Source organism: Martes martes (assembly GCF_963455335.1).
Source record: "Martes martes genome assembly, chromosome: 6".
Classification (NCBI taxonomy): Eukaryota; Metazoa; Chordata; class Mammalia; order Carnivora; family Mustelidae; genus Martes; species Martes martes.
In genome coordinates, this window is record NC_137893.1 from 97,305,792 (window position 1) to 97,331,540 (window position 25,749).

General features: G+C 39.2%; 1 protein-coding gene across 1 annotated transcript in view; it reads right to left on the minus strand.

Moving 5' to 3' along the window:
- The window catches only part of PKHD1 (PKHD1 ciliary IPT domain containing fibrocystin/polyductin), a 442,956-nt gene that overhangs the window by 376,891 nt on the left and 40,316 nt on the right, over positions 1-25,749 (minus strand). The window contains exons 22-28 of the mRNA XM_080805609.1: positions 25,071-25,198; positions 22,592-22,776; positions 21,584-21,706; positions 20,289-20,394; positions 19,277-19,552; positions 6,268-6,398; positions 4,178-4,313 (exon numbers count right to left, since the gene is read on the minus strand). Of these exons, the coding sequence (XP_080661735.1) occupies positions 4,178-4,313; positions 6,268-6,398; positions 19,277-19,552; positions 20,289-20,394; positions 21,584-21,706; positions 22,592-22,776; positions 25,071-25,198 (1,085 nt within the window). The remainder of the gene's footprint in view (positions 1-4,177; positions 4,314-6,267; positions 6,399-19,276; positions 19,553-20,288; positions 20,395-21,583; positions 21,707-22,591; positions 22,777-25,070; positions 25,199-25,749) is intronic.

Genomic DNA, 25,749 nt, shown 5'->3' on the forward strand with positions numbered 1-25,749 from the left:
CAGTACCAGCTGAATTGTTTCCATAAAGCTTCGAGCAACTCCTATGATCACAGAGCCACTGCCTACAATCTCAAGGCATAAAAAGCAAAATTGTCAGGTCAATCGTATACCAGAGGCACTAGCTTAACTCCATGCAAAAGCAAATCAAGATGCAAAGACAAATCAAGGGGTAGTTTGGGGGCTGATGGTCTTCACAACCAGAAACCAGCACCCCAAGGTTTTTTAAAGATTTATTTATTTATTTTTGAGAGAGAAAGAGAGAGAGTGTACACAGGTGTGTACCTGAGCAGTGGGAGGGGCAGAGGGAGAGGGAGAAAGAGAACTGTGAGCATACTCTCTACTGAGTGTGAAGCCTGACTCGGGGCTCGATCTTGGGACCCTAAGATCATGACTTGAGCCAAAACCAAGAGTCGGACACTTAGATGACAGAGCCACCCAGGTGCCACCCCCCCCCAAGTCCTTTCCTTTAACTTCCTCTTTCCTGCTGAGAGGAGTCTAAAGCTATAATTAGGGTACATTGAACCCCTTAATAATGCTGTGTAGGAGTGCAGCTCCACAGTGCACCAGCCACTTACACACGTGCCATCCCATTTCGCACTCACACTGTCCTCATGGCATATGGAGAGTAGGGAGGAGCACTGGCATTTAGCTTTTGAGGAAAGAAAGGTCCAGCAGCCAATGTTTAATAGCTACTTAAGGGAAATATCAAGGCCTAAGCCCAGTCCTGTCTTATATTTCAATACATTTGCAGTTAAATTAGCAACTTTCTTAAAATGCCATGTGTGCTATTGACCCTTGAATGCAATTCCTTTTACCTTAAATAGTTATTGAGTACCATGAAGAAGATGTCACAAAGGGCAGAAAAATAAGTTAAACACAGACCATGCCATCAAAGAGACCTCAAAGGTAGTAAAAGAGGTATTAAAAGAGCTTCAATACAAGACACACTATAAGAGGTGAAAATCAAGTGGTGGGCTTGTTCCAGCCACAGCAACATTCTGAATATCAAGAAAGACTTCAAGGGCAAGATGGTGCTTGAAATTCTACATGAAAAATAAATCATAAGAGGAAGTGATAAACAATAGGGGGTTTACAATTCACTTCTAAAAACTTCACACTTTAACCCAAAGTCTTTTATATCAGTTTCTCATTTAAGCATCCAGTATTCAAGGCTTGGAGAGAAGGAAAGAGAACTGAGTGACTCTCTGGAAGACCAGATACATGTACATAGTCAGAGACTCTATGGGACTAGGTCAAGTTGATGGTGGGTATATGGCTAAAGACCAAGAAAGCAATCCTAAGGGTTCTTTACCTAATTCAGTAGGCAGCAGAGACCTCCAAAGGTTTCTAAGCAAGAAAAGGATGTGATTGAAGCGTTCTTCCAGTCTATTAGATTAACTGGAAAGAGAGGGGAGGAGAAATCTAATCTTCAGACAACAAGAGCCAGAAACCAAGCATGCAATGGCAAGAATGGAAATAAATACACATACCTCTCCTGCGTCTCACAGAGATGCAGCTCAGGCTAAAACATCTCTAAAACACCTTTAGCTGTTAACATTTGAGAACTACAGAGACGGCCATTACATAACAGTACAACCAATCAGGTAAGGAGGAGAAGAGGCTACTTGAAAGAGAAAAGTCAAAGACAAAGGTTCTGGGGTGTTGGGAAGACTGACTCTACGCTCAAATCCTTGTTCCACCATTTTCCCACCTGTGTGAGTTTGGATGACTCACTTTGGGTTCTCAAAGCCTTGGATTTTTCATCAGCAAGATGGTAACAAAACCCACCTTGCTGTAAGGATTAAGTTAGACAACCTAGGACAGTCTCTTGTACAGTACATCATTCAAAAGCCCTCCATTAACTTCATTTTCTGTCTTTCTGCATGCCCTTTACTTCTTCATGTCTTCCCAACCTCATTTCTACTGTGAAGTCTGAAGCTTCAGTGTAGTGACTTTGAAGGATTCCAGGGTTGAGCAAGAAAAAAAGACATGACCATGAGGAGGCAGGAACACAAAAAAATGAGTTTTATATGGGTGGTCCTTTGACAGATTTGCATGGCTACCAAAATCTCACAGCATGAGACCTTCCAGAGACAACAATAGGAGACCACTACCTGGAAGGGCAGGAAGGCCAGGGAACTCGCCGGGGAGGAGAGGGGGTTATGTGTTTAGATGACGTCACTTAGCAATAGTCTCTGGCTTGGAGATCTCCAAAGGGCATCAGTAGCTTAGAGTCTTTTGTAACCCTCAAGTTTATCTTACCTGTTGCTAGGATATGTTAGATATAGTTTTTCACAGTATGCAAAATGGCAGGCTCTAACTAAAAATCTGGGGGTTTATTGCACAGAGCTTTATTTTAAGTAACTGGTTATGTAAAAATTTGAGTTTGACGTTGGCATGTTTTTGAGCAAATGGGTCTCAGCCTGCTGTCAAGAAGGAAACAATATAGGGCCAATATACACAGGACATTTTTGGCTTATCTATATAACACTCAGTATCTAGCAGAATGATGCCACTCAACAAAGCATTTGTTTAGTACCCACTCCATGTTGGTTCCTAGGTTCAAACTTTTACCTACTTTACCTCTAGTTTTCACAGTAATCTTGAAAGTATTATTCCCACCTAGCAGTTAAAGACACTAAAGATAAAGGAAGTTAACTATCTTGGCCAAGGAGTGGTTGAGCGTGGAGTCATTCAGATCCAGTACTGCCCAACCACAAAACCACACGCGTGGTTCTCTACATCAGATCCTTCATCCCCCTGCCCCTGTCTCTCCTCCTCTCTTTCTTCAATTTCATCTTGGCTTCACTATTATCATCAACATTCTCATTTCCTGGGTGGAGATTTATAGCATTCCAACTTTCAAAGGAGACTTTCCCAGTAGGCTGCCACTCTTTGGGGAATTTATTACATGTTCTACTTTATTCTGCCTATAGAAAGATTTAAATGTGAGTGGAAATTCTGCAAATCATGTGTCATGTTGTATACATCAAAAACATAAACTCCTTGGGTTCTTGGCCAATTGTCAAGCTAATCCTAGATGCCTCTGGGGCACTGATGTAATGTACTAATTCTTTTCATCATAGACAGGAAATTGTACTAAAAGCCAAAATCACTGAAATCTGAATAGAACACAGAACTCCCTCTTCTCTTTCCTACTTTGTTAGGAAGAATCCATACCACTAAGGAATTTTACATACTTTGGCCGTATGAGGCACCAAATTCTTCTTCTGCACTAACTGAGCTGAGTACTACTGAGAAGCCAAAGGATACTCGCGTTTATTTATGTCCTCTTAAACAATGGAAAATGAAAATAGTACCAGAAAAATTGAGTCCAGTCTTTTTCTTTGGGAAATGTGTTGGCCTTTTGTAATAAATCCTTAAATATGGCTGCCATAAACTCTGTTATCTGGCATTCAATTAATCAGAAAGGCATGTTACCTGGTACTTTTCCAGATCGGTATGGTATGACATAATAATAAATTGTTGTAAGTCGATCCTGTCATATTATCTGAGTTATCAATGGAAGATTAAATTGTTTCAAGTAGTTCTATGCTAAACGAGTCCTTCTTTTTATATAAAGTATGTCTCAAGGAATAAGAATGTGTGCTTAATCAGAACACCTTATTCTCTAATCAGATCAAATAGCTACTATAATAGAAACTGATGCCAAAAAAAATTATATTTTACAATAAACTAAGAGTGGTTAAGTGCCTAAAATCTGCAACCAGACTGCTTGGGTTCAAATCACAGCTCTGTTACTTACTAATGGTAACATCTTAGATGAGTTATTTCAGTTCCCTGTTCCTTAGTTTCTTCACTTATAAACTGAGGATAATACTCCTGTAAATTAGTGGCAGGGATTAAAGTCTATTACATGTCTATGCTATCATTAGCACAGAGTAGGTGCTCAATAAATATATTTTGAATTGTTACTAAGAATTCTCATGTCATTTTCACGATGGACATGGTCCCAATTTTACAGAGGAAATAATAGATATAATGAGATTTACTCCATGATGGCTAAAATGAAAATAGCAGTGTCCCAACTTTCTGCAAAATAATTTCCATTCAAAATATAATGCTATCTTCAATATAATTAAGAGACCATTGTTTGCTGTCTTTATAGGATCAATGGTCTAAAAATAAAAAGACGCTATAGTATCATGTATTTTACCTGCTATGTTGCTCCTGTTTCTGCTCAGAGAAATGATCACTGGATTTAAAGAGGAATCGTATATAAATGCCATGGGAAGAACTGCAGAATGGTCCCCTGTAATCACAGTCAAATTCACAATGGGTCCATCTTTCCCCTGAAAAATCAGTTTTTAAAAATAAAACCTCTGTAAATAAGACTGACTTGAGAGAAGTCCATACAGAATTGATTAAAAGGGTCCATTATAAGAAAATTATTTTTTTCAGTATATTGCTACTTCCAAGTCTCTGACTCACTCTCTTTCCCTTTCTCACATACTCACGCATACCCACATTGACAATTACTTAGAATAGGCAAGTATTGTATTCAACTGATTAAAGAGTAAATAAGAATGATTTGCAATTAATACACCAGTTGGTTCTGTAAAAAAAAGGGGGGGGGCAATTTCAAATAAATCTATACCTAGCTAAACTATCCATCAAGTTTGAGAATACTTCTAGACATGGAAAAACGCGGAAAACTTCCCTCCCACATATTCTTTCCTAGGATATTTATTAAAGCTATGGCCTCATAAACAACAGCCAAAAAAAAAAAAAAAGATATGAACTCCAAAAGACAGTGAATCTACCCAGGACAGCAACCAAGGGAAGTGCTAGGATGAAATGTGTAGAATAAACCAAGAAAACACCAAGTTAGGTTGAAGCAGCAGAACAGACAGCTTCAAGGAAAAAGAGTAATTGATGTGATGGATTTTTTTTTAAGATAGAAGTTTTTTATTATGAGGAAAACATATTAAGAATTAGAAACTCTATGAAAAAAAACTAAAAGAAAAAAAATATTACCTGATTCTGCCCACATCATTAAAATAATTGTAACAATGTAAACATAGTTTATTGATTTAATAAAGAAATGGTACTGCAACTATATTCAAAATAATTAAAAGTAGTTGTTTCAAAAAAAGGAACTTGGAGAAGGGCACAGAGGGGTAGGAGAGCAGGATCGTTTTACTATTTTAATCATTTTACTTTTAATCTTTGCATGTATTACTTGGACCAAAACTTAAAGTTTGTTTTTTAATGTTTATTCTCCCTAGCAAAAGAAATCTGAACCATGCAAATTTTACCAAAAGAAATTTCAGATAACTGGATACTACATATCAGAACTTTGGAATTTAGATTCATTTATCCTGAGAAAAGTAAATATGCTGCAAAATGTAGTTGGATGATCAAATTTCTGCTGTTTAAAATAGGATATTTTGAAAATTATCTTAATGTCCAATAATAGGGAAGAGTTAAACTACCTTACAACTACATATTGGAATTCCATACAGTTTTTATGTAAATGTGAACATTTTATAATATTTTAATAACTGGATAAGATAAAAATGTGAGGTCAGTGATGAAAGATGATTCTGAAATTTCTCTTCCAAGGGTCTTTATTTGTTCAGTAAACAGTCATCCTTCAGGGTCATGAATGCGCTGAGAATGTTCATGATACTGAACTGTGAATAGATAGTTCACCTTCCACTGTGAGCATGACTCTCACCAACAGCAGCATGGAAGAATGTGGACTCAAATCTCCTAGTGGGCTATGAAACAGCACTAACTGAAAAAGAAACAGACAGCTAAGGGACTTGTTTTTAAGGGAAAAGAGAAGCAGAAGGGAATAATTAGGAAGATATTTTATAGGAATCATACATTCTAGAAATTTCTAAGTCCCGCCATTCATATCCATCCCAGAAAACAAAATTGCTAGTATAAACTACTTGCTTAAGAGAGAAATGAGATGATAATATATGTAAGTTTTGCAAATCAATATCCAGGATATACACTAGATAAATTCATTTATTCTGCAGCATTATTATTCATTGAGAGTAAGAACTGGGACTGCGTTGTTGTCTTCTTTTAAAAGAAGTCAACTGATGTTAATTGCAAGCCCCATTGGTGGAGTCAGCCTCCCACTTTATTGCAACATAGGCAATATAAAAATATTAGCATACTCTCATGATGAAAAGGTCATGTTAGTTAATTAAGTTCTAAGAAAAGATTCATGAAAACCTTCACACTACATGTTAATAATGGCCACTAACCCAGGGAGGAGATTCCACTTACTCTGGGTGGAACTTTGCATTGAATTCTTTGTGAATTGCTTCTGGTGATATTGATGGCACAAGACCGAGATCCAAATAACACCAGGCTCACATCTTCCAAACCAGAGCCTTGGATGGTGGCCCAGAGCCCTCCTGCAATAAAAAAAAAAAAAATTTCAGATGGAATGAAGAGCCATACAGGTAGATAAAAATTAATTATCCACAGGAGAGATAAAGTGAAATTAAAATATGAAGCTCCTTAGTAAAAAGATAACTCCTACTCAAACTGCAGAAAAAGACTGATGCTAAATATATAAACTACTATATAAACAGAGAGAAATGGTGAGTAGAGAGCAGAGAGGAGGAGTAACACATCCTGGGGATATTTAATAATAAAATATAGATAGATATTGCCAAGAGTCAAGGAAGCAAAGAAGATGGTCTCTGAAAACTCTTCCTGCCCTAGAGTTCTAAATATCATCCCTGCCAATCCTATAGAGTTTATTCTCTTTCTGAGAAATCAAGTATAAGAGAGCATCATGGTACAAAGAGCTGGGGCCCAGAGTCAGGGCCACAAATCATGAGGCCACTTAAAGCAGATCATTTGTAGTACTGTCCCTGAGTTCACTGGTTCTCACTCCCTCATCTTTGGATGACAGCTTTAGACCTTCCAGCTTCATGATTTGATACCACACATACTACTTTCTAGTCTCCATGATGCTGTAGAGGTGACTGACATCACCACCCACCACCATCAGGATTTCTATACTAACCGCTGAAGAGCAAACAGAGAAACTTCTGTCTCCTTGCTGCAGACATTGGTAGGAAGAGGTATGGCACCAATCATAGTGATCTTATGCCACACATTTGGAGGACCAGCACTTGATCAAGCTAATGAACAGAAGACCCGCTTATTCTTCCTGAGGGCAATGATTCCAGTCTGCCATCTCCCCAGAAGGGGCTGTAAGAGAGGCAGGGAAGCCACCAAATAGGGATACTCATAGACCTTGAGAGTGGGAAGTGGGTGTAGGAACAAGGTTATATTGCCCAGGCATGTTAGGGTGAGACAGCAGAACTTACCCAACCTGATGAACATCTATCAGGAGAATATGACTAGGTGGAATTATACCCTGAAGTTAAATATATTATTTTGCCCTGAAGAGTCAGAGCAAGCCCACAATAGTCTTCAGAGGTAGAGAATAAAATTGAAGACAAGACATCCAAATGGCCAACAGACACATGAAAAAGTGCTCAAATCACTTGGCATCAGAGAAATACAAATCAAAACCACAATGAGATACCACCTCACACCAGTCAGAACTGCTAAAATTAACATGTCAGGAAAAGACAGATGCTGGCAAGGATGCAGAGAAAGGGGAACCCTCCTACACTGTTGGTAGGAATGCAAGCTGGTGCAGCCACTCTGGAAAATAGTATGGAGGTTCCTCAAAAAGTTGAAAATAGGACTACCCTAAAACCTAGCAATTATACTAGTAGGATTTACCCCAAAGATACAAATGTGGTGATCCAAAGGGGCACCTATACCCCAATGTTTATAGCAGCAATGTCCACAATAGCCAAACTATGGAAATATCCCAGATGTCCATCAACAGATGAATGGATAAGGAAGATGTGGGGTGTGTGTGTGTGTGTGTGTGTGTGTGTAATGGAATATTACATAGCCATCAAAAAATGAAATTGTGCCATTTGCAATGACGCGGATGGAACTAGAGAGTATCGTGCTAAGTGAAAAAAGTCAATTAGAGAAAAACAATTGTCATATGATCTCACTGATATGAAGAATTTAAGAAACAATGCAGAGGCTCATAGGGGAGGAGAGAAAAAAATGAAACAAGACAAAACCAGAGAGGGAGACAAACCATAAGAGACTCTTAATCTCAGGAAACAAACTGAGAGTTGCTGGAGGGGAGGGTGGTCGGGGGATGGGGTTGCTGGGTGATGGATGTTGGGGAGGGTATGCGTTGTGGTGACCACAGGGTGTTGTGTAACACTGATGCTTCACAGACCTGTACCCCTGAAATAAGTAATACATTATATGTTAATAATTTTTAAAATGAGTTATAAAAATAATAAAGAAATAGACAAACACATAAAGGGCTTATATCCACAATATATTTTTTAAAAGTTCTTAAAATCAGTAAGAAAGAAAAATAATCCAACTGAAAAAAAGAGGGCTAAGGAGATGGACAGGTGACTGAAAAGAAAATATAATGCCTCTTAAACTTATGAAAAGATATTTAATTTCTCTCTTAGCAAATTAAATGCAAAGTAAAACTACAATGAAATGTTATTTTTCTTCCATAAAATGAGTAAATATCAAAAAGTTTGGTAACACACTGTGTTGGTAAGATGGGATAAGTATATAGTCATATATATTGCTACACAGAGAATAAACTATAAAACCTCTAAAGAGGATATTTTGGTATTATCAAAATTTTAAATGTACATAACCTCTTGACTCAGCAATTCTACTTCTAAGAAGTTACATTATTTTGTCCACATATATGTAAAATGGAACAACTGCATATCCACATACAAAAGAATGAAGTTGGACCCTGTTTTAGGTTGAAATATCCACCCTCCCCAATCCTACCTGCCAATACCTCAAATTAGGTGACCTAATTTGGGAAGAGGGTCATTGCTGCTATAATAAGTTAAGACAAGGTGAAGTCACACTGGACTGTGAGTCCCTAATCCATTATGATGAATATCCCGATTAAAAGGAATAATTTGGACACAGAAAAAAGCAAGGAGAACAACAAGTAAAGATGAAAGAGGAGATCAGGGTGATGTTCCTGCAAGCCAAGGAACACCAAAGATTGCCAACAAACCACCAAAGACTAGGTGAGAGACATAAAACAGATTTTCTTAGGCTGGTTCAGAAGGAATCAACACAGTTTACACCGTGATCCTTGACTTCTAGCCTCCAGAACTGTGAGACAATAAATTTCTATTGTTTAAGCCCTCCAATTTCTGGTACCTGGAGAAGCAGCCCTAGAAAATTAATACAGAACCCTACCTCAAACCATAAGCAAAAATTAAATCAAATACTTAAATGCAAAAGCTAAAACTATAAAACTCTCAGGAAAAAATATACATAAATCCTAGTGACACTGAATTAGGCAATTATTTCTTACATATGACAGCAAAGCGCAAGTACTAACAAGAATAGGACAAACTAGACTTCACCGATATTAAAAACCACAAACCATGCTGCACAAACCATGAGAGAGGTGAGCAAGAGAAGAAAGGATTAGAGAAGATCTATAAAAACAACCACAAAACAAGTGACAAAAAGGCAATAAATACATACTTACCAAAAATTACTTTGAATATAAATGAACTAAACACTACAATCAAAAGACAGGTGACAGCTTTGTAGTAAAGCTTGAAATCCAAGACAGCATGGTACTGGCATAAAAACAGACACATGGACCAGTGGAACAGAGTAGAGAGCCCAGATATGGACCCTCAACTCTATGGTCAAATAATCTTTGACAAAACAGGAAAAAATATCCAGTGGAAAAAAGACAGTCTCTTCAATAAATGGTGCTGGGAAAACTGGACAGCTATATGTAGAAGAATGAAACTTGACCATTCTCTTACACCGTACACAAAGATAAACTCGAAATGGATAAAAGACCTCAACGTGAGACAGGAATCCATCAGAATCCTCGAGGAGAACATAGGGAGTAACCTCTTTGATATCAGCCACAGCAACTTCTTTCAAGATATGTCTCCAAAGGCGAAGGAAACAAAGGCAAAGATGAACTTCTGGGACTTCATCAAGATAAAAAGCTTCTGCACAGCAAAAGAAACAGTCATCAAAACAAAGAGGCAACCCACGGAATGGGAGAAGATATTTGCAAATGACAGTACAGATAAAAGGTTGATATCCAGGATCTATAAAGAACTCCTCAAACTCAACACACACAAAACAGATAATCATATTAAAAAATGGGCAGAAGATATGAACAGACACTTCTCCAAGGAAGACATACAAATGGCTACCAGACACATGAAAAAATGTTCATCATCACTAGCCATCAGGGAGATTCAAATCAAAACCACATTGAGATACCACCTTACACCAGTTAGAATGGCCAAAATTAGCAAGACAGGAAACAACGTGTGTTGGAGAGGATGTGGAGAAAGGGGAACCCTCTTACACTGTTGGTGGGAATGCAAACTGGTGCAGCCACTTTGGAGAACAGTGTGGAGATTCCTCAGGAAATTAAAAATAGATCTTCCCTATGACCCTGCAATTGCACTGCTGGGTATTTACCCCAAAGATACAGATGTAGTGAAAAGAAGGGCCATCTGTACCCCAATGTTTATAGCAGCAATGGCCACGGTCGCCAAACTGTGGAAAGAACCAAGATGCCCTTCAACGGATGAATGGATAAGGAAGATGTGGTCCATATACACTATGGAGTATTATGCCTCCATCAGAAAGGACGAATACCCAACTTTTGTAGCAACATGGACAGGACTGGAAGAGATTATGCTGAGTGAAATAAGTCAAACAGAGAAAGTCAAGTATCATATGGTTTCACTTATTGGTGGAGCATAACAAATAATATAGAGGACAAGGGTAGATGGAGAGGAGAAGGGAGTTGAGGGAAATTGGACGGGGAGGTGAACCATGAGAGACTATGGACTCTGAAAAACAACCTGAGGGTTTTGAAGGGGCGGGGTGGGAGGGTGGGGGAACCAGGTGGTGGGTATTAGGGAGGGCACAGATTGCATGGAGCACTGGGTGTGGTGAAAAAACAATGAATACTGTTACGCTGAAAATAAATAAAAAATTAAAAAAAAAAAAAAAGACAGGTGACAGAATGAATAAAAAAGTAAGACCCACCTCTACGTTGCCTATAAGAGACTCATTTCAGATCTAAAGAAACATATAGATTGAAAGTGAAGGGATAGAGAAATATTTTCCATGCAAATGGATGTCAAAAGAAAGTCAGGATAGCAATACTTATATCAGAAAAAAATTGACTTTAAGACAATAACTGTAGCAAGGGACAAAGAAGGACACTATAGAATAATGAAGAGAACAATCCAACAAGAAGATATAACAACTGTAATTATTTATGTACCCAACACAGGAACACCCAAATACATAAAGAGTTAATAACAAACCTAAAGGAAATAATAGATACTAATACAATAACAGTAGGGGATTTTAATAGCCCACTTATATCAATGGATAGGTCATCCAGAAAATCAATGAGGAAGCAGTGTCTTTGAATGATACATGGGACCATATAAATCTAACAGACATATTCAGGACATTCCATCATAAAACAGCAGAATACACATTCTTTTCAAGTGCACATGGAACATTCTCCAGAACAGATCACACAATAGGCCTTAAGACAAATCTCAACAAATCCAAAAGATTGAAGTCATACCATGTATCTTTTCTGACTACAACGCTATGAAACTAGAAATAAATCACAAGGAAAAATCTAGAAAGACCACAAATACATGGAGCTTAAATAACATGCTACTAAACGATGAATGTGTCAACCAAGAAATCAAAGAAGATATCAAAAATTACAAATGAAAATGAAAACACAACGGTCCAAATATCTTTGGGATGCAGCAAAAGCAGTTCTAAGAAGGAAGTTTACATAAATACAGGTCTACCTAAAGAAGCAAGAAAAGTCTCAAATTGACGATCTATCCTTACATCTATAGGAGGCAGACAAACAACAACAACAACCAAAAAAAAAAAAAAAAAACCTAAAACCAACAGAATGAAGGAAATAATAAAGATTAGAGCAGAAATAAAGGAAATAAAAACAAACAAACATAAAACACAATAGAACAGATCCATGAAACCAGAAGTTGGTTCTTTGAAAAGATTGGCAAAACTGATAAACCTGTAACCAGACTAGTCGAAACAGAAAGAGAGAGGACTCAAATCAGCAAAATCAGAAATAAAAGAGGAGAAATAACAACTAATACCACAGAAATACAAAGAATTGGGAAAGAATATTATAAAAAATTATATGCCAATTACTGGACAACTTAGACAAAATGTATAAATTCCTAGAAACATATAACCTACCAAAACTGAAGCATGAAGAAATAGAAAATTTGAAGAGACAGTAATCAAAAAATTTCCAAAAAACAAAGGTCCAGGACCAGATGGCTTCACAGGAGAATTCTACCAAACACTTAAAGAAGAGTATATACCTATTCTTCTCAAACTATTCCAAAAAATAGAAGATGAAAGAAAACTTCCAGATTTATTCTATAAGGCCAGCATTACCCTGATACCAAAACCAGATAAAGACACCACAGAAAGAGAGAAGTAGAGGCCAATACTCTGGATGAACACAGATGCAAAAATCCTCAATAAAATATTAGCAAACTGCATACAACAGTACATTAAAAATACTCACCATGATGAATTGGTATTTATTCCTGGGATTCAAGGGTGGTTCAATATTTGCAAAGCAACAAACATGATACATTACATCAATAAGAGAAAGGATAAAAGCAATATGATCATTTTAATAGACACAGAAAAGTATCTGACAAAGCACAGCTCAATTTATGATAAAAACCCTCAACAAAGTAGGTTTAGAGGGTACATACCTCAATATAATAAAGGGCTTATATGAGAAACCTACAGCTAACATCATCATTACTAAAAAGCTAAGAGCTTTTCCCATAAGGTCAAGAGCAAGACGGGATGTCCACTCTTGCCATTTTTATTCAACATAGTACTGGAAGTCCTAGCCACAGCAATCAGGCAAGAGAAAGGAATTAAAAAGGCATCCAAATTGGCAAGGAAGAAATAAAACATTCACTATTTGCAGATGATATGATACTATATGTAGAAAATGTTAGACTCCACCCAAAAAATACTGAAACTAGATAAATGAATTCAGTAAAGTTGCAGGATACAAAATCATGTACAGAAATCCATTGCATTTCTATACACTAATAATGAAGTAACAGAAATAGAATTTTTTTTAAAAAATCCCATCTACAATTGCTCCAAAATTAATAAAATAAATTTAACCAAATAGGAGAAAAAAATCTATACTCTGAAAACATAAAATACTGATGAAAGAAACTGAAGATGATGCAAACAAACAGAAAGACAGTCCATGCTCTTAGACTGGGAGCCTGGTGGTGGGTATTAAGGAGGGCATGTATTGCATGGAGCACAGGGTGTTGTACATAAACAATGAATCTTGGAACACTGCATCAAAAACTAATGATGTATTTTATGGCAACTAACATAACACAATAAAAAATTGTTAAAACATCTATACTACACAAAGCAATATACAGATTTAATGCAATACCAAAAGCATTTTCACAGAACTTCAACAAATGATCCTAAAATTTGTATGGAGCCACAGAAGACCCTGAACAGCCAAAGCAATTTTGAAAAAGAAAAAGTAAACTCAAAGTATCACAATTCTAGACTTCAAGTCATATTGCAAATTTGTAGTAATCAAAACAATATGGTACTAGCATAAAAACAGACAGAAAGATCAATGGAACAGAATAGAAATCCCAGAAATAAAACCGCAATTATATGGTTAATTAGTCTTCAACAAAAAGACAAGAATACGCAATGGGGAAAAGGCAGTCTCTTCCACAAATGGTGTTAGGAAAACCAGACAGCTACATGCAAAAGAATGAAACTGGCCCACTCACTTACAGCATACACAAAATAAACTCAAAATGGATTAGGGACCTAAATGGGAGACCTGAAACCACAAAAATCCTAGAAGAGAGAACAGGCAGTCATTTCTCTGACATTGGCTATAACATCTTTCCAGATGTTTCCTGAAGGAAATAAAAGCAAAATAAACTATTAGGGTTACATCAAAATAAAAAGCTTCTGTATAGAAAGAAGCAACCAACAAAATTTAAAAAACAACCTACTGAATGGGAGAAGATATTTGCAAATGACATATCTGATAAGGATTAGTATCCAAAATACATAAAGAACTTATAGAGGGGTGCCTGGGTGGCTCAGTGGGTTAAGCCTCTGCCTTCAGCTCAGGTCATGATCTCAGGGTCCTGGGATCAAGCCCCACATCAGGCACTCTGCTAAGCAGGGAGCCTGCTTCCCCCTCTCTCTCTGACTGCCTGTCTGCCTACTTGTGATCTCTGTCTGCCAAATAAATACATAAAATCTTTAAAAAAAAAAAAAAAGAACTTATACAACTCACATCATAAAGCAAATAATCTAATTTAAAAATGGGCAAAAGATATGAACAGACATTCTTCCAAAGAAGACATACAGACAGCCAAGAGACACATGAAAAGATGCTCAACACCTCTCATCATCAGGGAAATGCAAATCAACTCACACCTGTCAGAAAGGCTATGCTCAAAAACTCAAGAAACAAGTGTTCATGAGGATGTGGAGAAAACAGAACCCTCATGCATTATTGATGGGAATGCAAAATTGGTACAGCTACTGTGGAAAATAGTATGGAGGTTCCTCAAAAATTAAAAATATACATTACCTACAATCTAGTAATCGCACTACTGAGTATTTACCCAAAGAATATGAAAACACTAATTCAAAGGGATATATGCACCCCTATGCTTATTGCAGCATTATTTACTATAGTAAAATTATGGAAGTAACCCAAGTGTCTATCAACGGATAAAGAATGGATAAAGATGTGAGATAGATAGATAGATTGATTGATCTCAGGATATTATTCAGCCATAAAAAATGAAATCTTACCATTTACAACAACATGGAGAGATCTAGAGAGTATATTCCTAAGTGAAATAAGCCAGTCAGAGAAAGTCAAATACCATATGATTTCACTCATATATAGTATTTAAGAAACAAAACAAATGAACAAAGGAGAAAAAAGATAAATCAAAAAGCAGTCTCAACCATAGAGAATAAACCAGAGGGGAGATGGGTGGGGGAATGAATAAAATAGGTAAAGGGGATTAAGAGTATACTTATCGTGATGAACACTGAGTAATATATAGAATTGTTGAATCATTATATTTTACATCTGAAAGTAATACAATACTGTATGTTAACTACATGAGAATTAAAATTTCAAAAAAATTAAAAAACAACTTTTGTCCTCCAAAGAATAATATCAAGAAAATAAAAAGACAACCTACAGAATAGGAAAAATACTTGCAACTCATATATCTGATAAGAGACTCATATCCATAATATATAAAGACCACTTATAATTCAATAATAAAGGGACAAATAACCCAATTTTTTAAATGGCCAAAGGATTTAAATAAGCATTTCTCCAAAGATACACAAATGGTTAATAAGGACATGAAAAGATGTTCAACATCATTAGTCATTTGGAAAATCAAAATCAAAATCACAATAATAGGTTCCAATTCAAGACGGCAATTTAAGAAGACTCTGAACTCGCCTCCTCCACAGAACATACCAAATTACATCTCTTAATAGAACAATTCCTCCTGAAGAAGAACTGAGAGCCAACTGAATAGCTATTAAACAACCAAAGACAGAGAGAATGGCAAGAGAACAGAAAGAGATATAGAAAGACAGTAACAAGACCTCCACCCCAACACTACAAATGGCTGTGGCGAGGAATACTACTGAAAAACCAGGAACAGATCCTTCTGTCCCTGGGGACACAAAAAAACCTGCAGTTTAAAAGAACAACTAGCATGTAAGAGACAACACTAAAACTCTGCCAAGTGGTTGGTGCCAGAAAGTTCTTCAGATCACAGGGACTGGAGAAGGACACATCTCACATTCCCACCCCGCAATAAAAGCCTAGACCAGAGTAGGGTCCAGACAACATAGCTGGAATGTTCAGTCACCTTGGCTTGTTTGTGACTTCAGCCATCCCAGGGTCCGTGAGCCAGTGCCAGCCATCCTGTGGTGCTGGGGCACAGAAACCAGCTGTGGATTGGCGGGGGGGGGGGGGTGTTTTAATGTATACTGTTCTATTGTATTTTTACTTTTGAAAATTTGTCTTGTTTTGTTTTGTTCTTTCTTGTTCTTTTTTCTTCTTCCATTTTATTTTTTTTATTTTTTATTTTTAAAATTTTATTATTACTTGTTTCTTCATTCTTTCTGTAAAAAGTCACGGTTTAAAAGAGTAACTAGCATATATGTCCACAGCTCCTGTCAGCAAAACTCTCCAAGCACAGACAGTCTGCGTGAGGGGTATCATACCCAACTCTGCAGAGAAGTAACCATTTTGCCTAATCCCTAGAAACAAACATAGAAAGTCATCCAAAATGAAGAGACAGAGGAACATGCCCCAACAGAAAGAACAAGAAAAAAATGCAATAAAAAAATTAAGGGAAACCCAGAAAAGTAATATGCCTGATAAAGAATTTAAAGTAATGATCATAAAGAAACTCACTGCACTGGAGAAAAGAATGGAAAAACTCAGTGTGAGCTTCAGTAAAGAGATAGAATATATTTTTAAAAACCAATCAGAGTTGGATACAATAACCTAAATTTTTAAAAACCCACTAGGGGGTATCAACAGATTCCAGGATGCAGAAGAATGTAACAGTGATCCGGAAGACAAGGTCATGGAAATTTCGGCTCAGGTCATGATCTCAGGGTCCAGGGATCAAGTCCCATGTCAGGCTCTGCACTCAGCAGAGAGTCTCTGCACTCAGCAGAGGATTCTCTCTCTCTCCCTCTCCCCCCACTCCTCCCCCTCCCACACTCTCTCCCTCTGTTAAAAATAAAAAAAAAAAAAGTGTGCTTCTGCATATGGGCAAGTGATGATTTCGAATGTTATTAATTATATTACTTTATGTGTTCATTACATATAAAGCTATTCTGTAAATTCTTTGTGGTAGGCCTCGATCTGGTCCTCTTTAAACTCCCCATAGCAGCATTTCTCAAACTGTACTATTCCTAATAATTGCCTGAGGATGCTGTTAAAGTGCAAATTGATTCAGGAGGTCTGGGATAGAGCCGGAGACTGTGTTTCTAACTAGCTCCCAGAGGATGCAGATATCTCTGGTCCAGAACCACGCTTTGAGAGCCAAGATCTTCAGTATCGGGCACAGGGCTTTATAATGTTGATTGATTGGTCCAGTGACTGATTGATTGACACTGGTTGCTACTAGGTAGGCGGCAGGACAGAGGAAGGGTTAATAGGGAAAGTTTACATAGGGAAAGTTAGAAAAGTAGGAGCTAGAGCCTCTCTCTCCCTCCTTCCCTTTTCCCTTAGTCTTACTAAAAGCTCACCTGCACCCACCAGACACTACCCCTTCTTGGAGTTTTCCGTCTTTTACTAAAGTATTGAAGGATGAAGCAAATTCTCCCAGACAGGTCCCTGCACTACAGGCAGATTGCCAATGCAGCACATCGAGAGGGTGACCAACTCACCCCGCTTTGCCTGGGACCTTTCAGAGTTTCAGCACCAAAAGTTCCACAACCTCATTTTAAAACTGAAAGTCTCATGTCCTGGGAAACCCCTCAGTCCCAAGAAAACAGGAGAGTTGCCCCCTCTGCCTGTGCAAAGCACTCTGCAGAGGGGAAGTGAGGATGACAAGGTGGGCGCTCGAGGTCTGCGCAATCCAGCTGGTGGGGGGTGGAGAGGAGCTGGAGCGGCTTAGTGTGACCTGAACTGCAAAAGCCAGCCTTCTCAGATCAAAGCCCCTTATGAATCCCCGAAGACACTATTTTAGGCCCTAAATTCAAACCAATAATCACCGAGTTCAGAGAGAATATGCTCTTTCACCCCGAGCACCCCATATCATCTGGCCCCTGCTTGAAACCACCGAAAAATTAAGAGCAAGCTTGCCCTGTTTCTGTGCAGAGATGTGGCAGGCTGGGCCTCACAATTCACTCTGCTAGGCAAAGTCAAGCCAGAAGTGAGCTGTGCCTTTGAGCAATGAGCCTGTGGCAGGAAATGCTGCTTTTAAAAGAATGTTCTAAGCCACAGTTCTTTGACCAAGAAAATAAAACCATTTTATGACGAAATGACAAAAATCCAAAACATTAAGGAAAGTAGTTTTATGCTCTGAAAATCATACATTAACACATATAAGCGTGGGTGTTCCGGACATTGTTACAACCTGGCGGGGTTGTTTTTAACTGGTTGCGTCCCTCAGAAGGCATGGAGAGATCCTTGGTTTCCATGGCACTAACCTACAATCCATGAGGTCAGTGTCGATCAGACCCACTGCCCTTGGTCTACCCCCCTGGTTAGACAGTAGTTGGCTTTGCATGCTGGCCAAGGACCCAATTATACATCACTCCACAAACATTTGTGTACGTAAGACCTATGCTTCATATTTGCAAATGTTTTTACTTTTCGAGGTCCTTTCCCATCTGTTGGCTCATTTTAATCTCACACAAAAGTAGGAGGCTGGTGAATTAGGCATCATTAGGCCCACCACATAGCTAAACAGCAGGATAGCATAGAAGAAGCAGGAGGCTGAGCTTCTTTGAAAATCCCCGTTTGTACTCAACTCTACCTCTTCCCTTTGGAAAGCCTTGGACAAGTCACTCTTCTTCAAACCACCATCATCTCACCTCAAAAAACTGGACAGTAATTCCATCTTTGGGGCAGCTCTAGGCATTTAGGGAGTGCGACTCCCCAGATGAGGTACTCAATAAATGATACCGTGCTTACCGTCATTGTTATTAGGAAACTGCCTCCCATAAAAGTAATCAAGACTCCTAAGGTCACATATCTGACTTCCGCAGGACAAAAACCCAGGCCCATATCCTAATTCCCAACCTAGTGTTGTTGTTTTCCCTGGACCAAACTGTCCCAGTGCCTCAGTGACTGACCCAGTTATGCCTGACACCCTCAGCCAACTATGATCCTTTATGTGGCAAGTGACTTCATTTAAGGGCTCAAAAGGCTGTAGGTCATTAGAAAAAAATGTTGATGACCGAAAACAAAACCTGTGACCCACAGCGGGTATGGAATTTATCACGTGACACTGACTGCATTCCTGCTTCTCGGCAAGCACGCTAGCATCAGAGGGTCAGGTGCTGGGTGGGGCGCTCCCCAGATTACCAATCTCTGCAGCTCTGGAAGGTTCCACAGCAACCAGTCTGGGCTCCACATTTAGGAAGAGGGCTTCTCCACTGGCATTGATGGCACGACCAGAAGGCCTCACCACCACGGAGAGCCGATGCATTCCGACCGGCAGCAGGTCGGTCTGACAGACCACGTTCGTTTCGTTTGAGAAAAGAACTCTGCAGATCGTTTTGTTCACCGTAACCTCCACGGCCTGGAGGTCCCCAGAGAAACTAGTTCCAAAAATATAAACCAGTAGGTGGATGTCACCATCTTAAAGAAGGAAAAATAAATAAATAAAAGAACAAAGTCATCTCTCAATGTTATAACTCCATTTAAGAGAACTCTGTCTAATGTCAAATGTTCATTCCCTCTCACCTTCCCCTCCCAAAATTCAAGGAGTTGAATGACGACTCCAATATTGGGCATCTATATTTATTATTGCAATGTACAGCCCCCATCTGAAGTTTTCTCAAACTAGGAATAAGAGAACACTACTCAACTCTTAAAAAATGAAAAAAAAAATCAAAATAAACATTTCAAAATAAGGGACAAAGAGAATAAAACATTTTAGGTCATCAAACCTCCAACTGTCTCAGGGCACCTGGGTGGCTCGGTTGGTTAAGTGTCTCACTCTTGGTTTCAGCTCAGGTCATGATCTCAGGGTTGTGAGACTGAGCCTCACATTGGGCTCCATGCTCAGTATGGAGCCTGCTTGGGATTCTCTCTCTCCCTCCCCCCCGCCTCCCGCCCTTCCCCTGCTCAGGTGTGCAGTCTCTTTCTCTCTCAAAAAAAGAAAACAAAAAACAAAAAACACCTCCACCTGCCTCCATTTCAAACGATAACCATATCATTTAGATTGAACAAAAAATATACTTTCTGCTGTATCACTTAATATCCACCCCATGAATTGATGCCCCTTCTGTCTACCCATCACCAGGTACATGGCCTCTAACAAATCACTGAGCCTGAAGTCATGACCGTCTCAATGCCAACTCACAAATCATACCAAGGGAATACCACACCGAATGGACCTGGGGAGTTGACTCTTCGAAGTACTGGAAAGAACAGGAACCTGAGCAATGGGCAGGTATGTCATTCACTCGCACAACCACCTGGAAAAAAGGCAGAATAATCAAAGGCAAATGTATGCCTTTCATGTGCTCCAGAGTACTCAGAAAGCACTTGTGAAATTTGTCCAAATTAACATGTTTAATGACTCTTTTTTTCTTTCTTCTATTTCTCAGTAACAAACCCTAATGAATGATTCAAAGCATGTTAGGCTTTCTTAAAATGATGGCTGTTATGCTGAAACTTAACATTTCTATAATCAAATATGCTAAATCTTGAGTAAATTTCCTCTCTGTAGTAAGTTTAAGAAAATTCAAACTATCCAATGACTTTCTATCACTCTAGATTATATTCAACCGGATATCTGTGAAAAGTCTTTCCTTTGCTGGTACATGCCAACAAAGCAGGCACCTTCCTTGCAGTGTACTACATGGATATGCAACTGGAAAATAGTCTACTTGGGCCTTTGGCTTGGGGTCTTTTTGTCCTAAAATGGTAGGTCCCCAGTAAGAGACTACATGACTCTTCCTTTCACTGTTACTAATGTTAATCCAGTAGAACTCTACCATACTTGGAGATGGGGAAAGTGAAAAAAATAGGACTTGTTTGATGCTCTACATATAAAATATGGATTAAAAGCACACACTCTATTTATAATACTGTTTGCTTATGGAGGGAAAGGGTGTGGGGATGGCACGAAGGCATACATGATAAAGAACACTTCAGTGTTATTTCTCATGTTCTCTTTTATTCATAAACACACAAAAAATATAATCTATCAAAATGCTGGCAATTATTAACCTTTGGTTTGGATACCCAGGTGCTGGTTACATTATTCTTTATAGTTTTCACATTTTAAAATTTTCTCAAATTAAAAGCAGATGACCTATAACAGGACTACGGGCAGACGGAAAAGATAAAAGGACATTTTAAGGAGAAAAGGCACAGACTTAGCTCATTTACTTTCCAGTGCCACTACATGGAGGTAACAAATCCTATGTGGCTATAGAGGTTCGCCATTTTGGGGACCATAATTACAGCATCAATAATTATAATAATAGGATACTGTGTTTACAAAGCGCTTCTATTTTCGAACTGTTTTTCATGCACCGTGGATTAGAAAGGGGACAGCCATAATTGTCTCTCTTTTATGGAGCAGAAAACTGATCCAGGATACTGGGCTGAGACTCTTGAAAGTGGTGCTTGTACTCTGGGTGGCCAGTGCACTCTCACCTGAGTGTGTTGGTTGGCGGTAACCAACATGTCTCCAAATATGGGTCCAAGAAAAACTCCACCATCATACACCACACGCATGGCTGCAGCAGGGTCCACTCCAGTCAGATTTGCATCAGAGACCTGAGATGGTTACATTTCTGGTGAATTCTGTCACGGAACAGAAGTCTAATCTAATAGAAGTCTAAACCTCATGATAAAGGGTCTTTTCAAATTTCAGGTAACCAGATGCTAGAAAGTGAAGGTGACACTGGGGTGAAGCCTAGAAACCTAACTGTAAGTAACAGTTAATGAAAGCCCCAGTAGACTAGAGGAATATTTATGTGTCAGTAGAGCTGCCAAAAAAAAAAAAAAAAAAAGCACAAAAAACAACCTTCTCTGTCTTGAGATATTCTGTTTCTATGTGCTTTTCAATTTTATATGTTTGCAATCCAAAATAATAAAATAAAAGGTAAGGGGAAATGTGCTATGAGATGACTCTAGTCCATCCTCCATCTCTACCCCAGTATTCTGTTTGAAAACCAGATGACCCACAATACCATATAACGGGGATAAAATTTTATCTTGGGTTTCATTTTATAATAACCAAATGCTAGATGATCATTAGATTATTTTTTAAAACCCTAAATATGCAAGAGCATCTGGTTTTGTCATTATCCAGAGACAGCAAATCCTTTTCGAAACTTCCTTCTGTTGTGCCATCTGCCTCCATGATAATCTAAGTCAATCACATCTGCTTAAATTATCCAATAACAGATGTAGAATCATTGTACGATGGACACTGACCAACAACTTCTACCTACACTGAGTTAGGGAAGAAGACATTGGGTTTAAATTGCTTTATCAGCAATTGAACGAATGAGATAAAAAACATGCCTTGAAACCTTCCTGAATATTTGAATATTCCAACAAAATTAATAATTCATGACAGTTATCACCCATATAATTCTGATTTTCTTTTAACAAAATTGCTCCTGCACGCCAAATCCACAGCACTAGCATACATACCCTAATGAAATTGGGCAAATCTCCAACTTGGGTGGACCAGGAGAGGGTCCACACATGTTCGTAGCAAGACTTTAGATCCTCTGTTACAGCAAAGTCGCTGACATTGAGGTACCTAGATGTGAAGTAATCAGCATTGTTCTGTAAGAGCCTGCGAAGGTCACTAGCTGATACATGCACGGGGACATCTGTGGAATAAGGTTTTGATATAAAACATACAAGATACTAATTACTCCACTGCACCGGGTTTCCTCATTAAAATAACAGAGAATAAATGTCAAGAAGCCCACTAATTATAGAGGAGACCCTCAAGTTCAAAATGTGCCTTTGAGTGAAACCCCAGCCCAGTTAACCATGTGTTTCCTAAGGCAAACACAAGGAGATGCCTACTTTTTATATTGTGATAGCTTTAATCAGTATCCCAACTCATAGCAAGTGGAGAGCATCGTCACATCAGACAAAGCCTTCTCTACTGTCAACTCCAAATATACACTCCAGACACCTTGGTAATGCCTGAAAGCTTAATTAAATGGTGGGTTTTCCCTGGAAAAATTTAGCTGGCCCTGTGAACAGAGAAAAGTTGGCCACCTTTCACAGGGAGTGGGGGAGGCGCACAGCAGCTGACACCCATAAAAACTTAGCCAACCCAGCTGAGGAATGTTGGCATTGAACTTTGGTTTCTCTATTAGAATTCTTTTAAGCCCAACCACCTGCTTCCCCATTCCACATCCCCACAGAAAAATAACAGCGCTCTGTGCTTAAGCCCTGCTCGTGTTTGAACCCTGGTTCTTGCTTTACCAAAAGTTTCCATTTCATTAGCTACTCCCAAAAGTCCCGTGAGGTGGGCCATTTAGGTATCCTAATGCCTGCTTTAGAAATGAAGAAAATGAGACCCAACAAGATTCAGAAGCTGGCCAACCAAGCGAGACGGGTTTTCACTTAACCCGAAACGCCTTCTAACTCCTCAAGGGTCTTCCTCTCGAAGTCCACAAGGCCTGGGAGGGTTAAGAAAAGACCAGTGTATTTCTAAAATGCAAACAAAATGCTCCTTTTAAAAAACGTTGTTCCACATTTAGATAATTTGAGGCCATTACCATTTCCCAAGTCCTAGTTAAGGCTGACTTCCCTGGATTGTTTGGCAGTGATGTGAAGGGCATCACAACAGAACACGCGGTGGCAGGAAGAGTATCTACAGATAAGCTGCAGCTCATGAGAAGGGAAGCATGACCCAGGGATGGACTTCAGAGACACAGGGCGCTCTCACTTACTCACCATTTATCAGACTCCAATAGCCCACAGCTTTCAGTTTGTCCTAAGTGGCCCTATTAGAGTAAAAACCCCATTCCTCTCACCCAAGAAGATTCTTGCAAGCCCAGCCATCTTTCTTCTTGGGAGGGCATAAGACTTTTGGACCATGTGCCAATTTCTATACAGCCACCCTCGACCTCTCCTGAGCCTCCCTTCTGATTCTCCTAGGGTCTTACCAAATAAACAGTGTCATCACCTCTATTCCTTATCCTTTGTGAAATGTGTGTATTCTTAAGGATTTAGAAAAGGTTCCATGCCAATTACATCTGAAAGCTCTTTCTACACTTTTATGACCACTCAAATTCTCAATAGCATATGGTGTCACCATGGAGTTTGGCTTGGAAGGATGATGGCTACCACGGAAATTGGCCTAGGAAACTCTAGAGAGAAGAGGACTGACCTAATAATCAAATACCCAAGTTCACATCCAGACCTGCCATCAACTGTTTGTGTGACCTCTGGGCAAGCTCCAGTATACTGGGCCTTCAGAAAGAGATGTCAGTGTCCTAATCCCTGGAACCTATGACTATTTCCTTATGAGGCAAAAGAGTGTATCTTATATTGCAGAAGATGTGGTTAAGAATCTTGAGAGGAACAGCTTATTCTTGAGAGGAACAGCTTATCCTGGGTTATCCAGGTAGGCCCTAAATGCAATCCTATGTATCCTTATAAGAGAGAGACAGAGGAGGTTTTGAGACAGAAGAGGAAGAAACTATGAGACCACGGCAGCAGGAGTGGGAGTGAGTGGCCAAGGAATATGGGCAGCCACCAGAAGCTGGAAGAGCTGGGAAAGAGATCCTCCCCTTGAGCCCTTGGGGGGAGTGTGGCACTGCTGAAAACTTGATTTTGGGTTTCTGGCCTCCAGAAATTCTAGAGAATGGATTTCTGTTGTTTGAACCCACCAAGATTGCAGTGATTTGTTGTGACAACCCCAGGAAGCTAATCCACTCAGTTTCCACATCCACAAAACTAAAAAGTTGGGATCGTATTAAGTGATATGGTATCATTATTGTCCAGATCCTTAATTTTAAGAAGGCCATGTTCAAACGCTGGAAACTAAACAAAACAGCTTTAAGACTGTCACCCTGCCTGTCAATCTCTCAGGATGCTGTTTGCCCGAGAATGCCCCTAAAAATGAAAATGAGACACTGGTGCCCTCCAGTTGTCCCTTTACCAGGAATCTCTGTGGTAGGAAGTTGGATGCGAAAGTATCCTCCTAAAGGTGGGCTTGTCTTCTGTATCCTCTGTGTTGTCACCTGGACCACCCCAGATCCTTCTTCTCCTCCTTCAGTGGGCACAGAGCTATGGCAGGTCAAAAACAAAGCCTTAAGCACAGCAACCATCCAGACAGAACTTAACCCCGGCTCAAAGAACATGCAGTCAGCCATGTTTCCAGGACACAGTCTGAACCTCCCAAACATTGGATACCCTGTCCCATCACGGCAGAAGAGGTACAGTGGAAATTTTAAGATTCTTTATTTAAAAAAAGATTTTATTGAGATGCCTGCATGGCTCCGTTGGTTAAATATCTGCCTTCGGCTCAGGTCATGATCCCAGGATCCTGGGATCGAGTCCCACATCAGGATCCCTGGTCAGCAGGGAGTCTGCTTCTCTCTCTGCCTGCCTCTCCCCCGGCCTGTGCTCTCCTTCTCTCTCTGACAAATAAATAAAATCTTTTAAAATTTTTTAAAAAATATTTTGTTTATTTATTTGAGACAGAGAGATTGGGAACACAAGCGGGGGGGAAGGGCAAAGAGAGAAGCAGACTCCCCGCTGAGCAGAAAGCCCGATGTGGGGCTCGATCCCAGGACTCTGAGATCATGACCTGAGCCGAAGGCAGACACTTAGCCAAC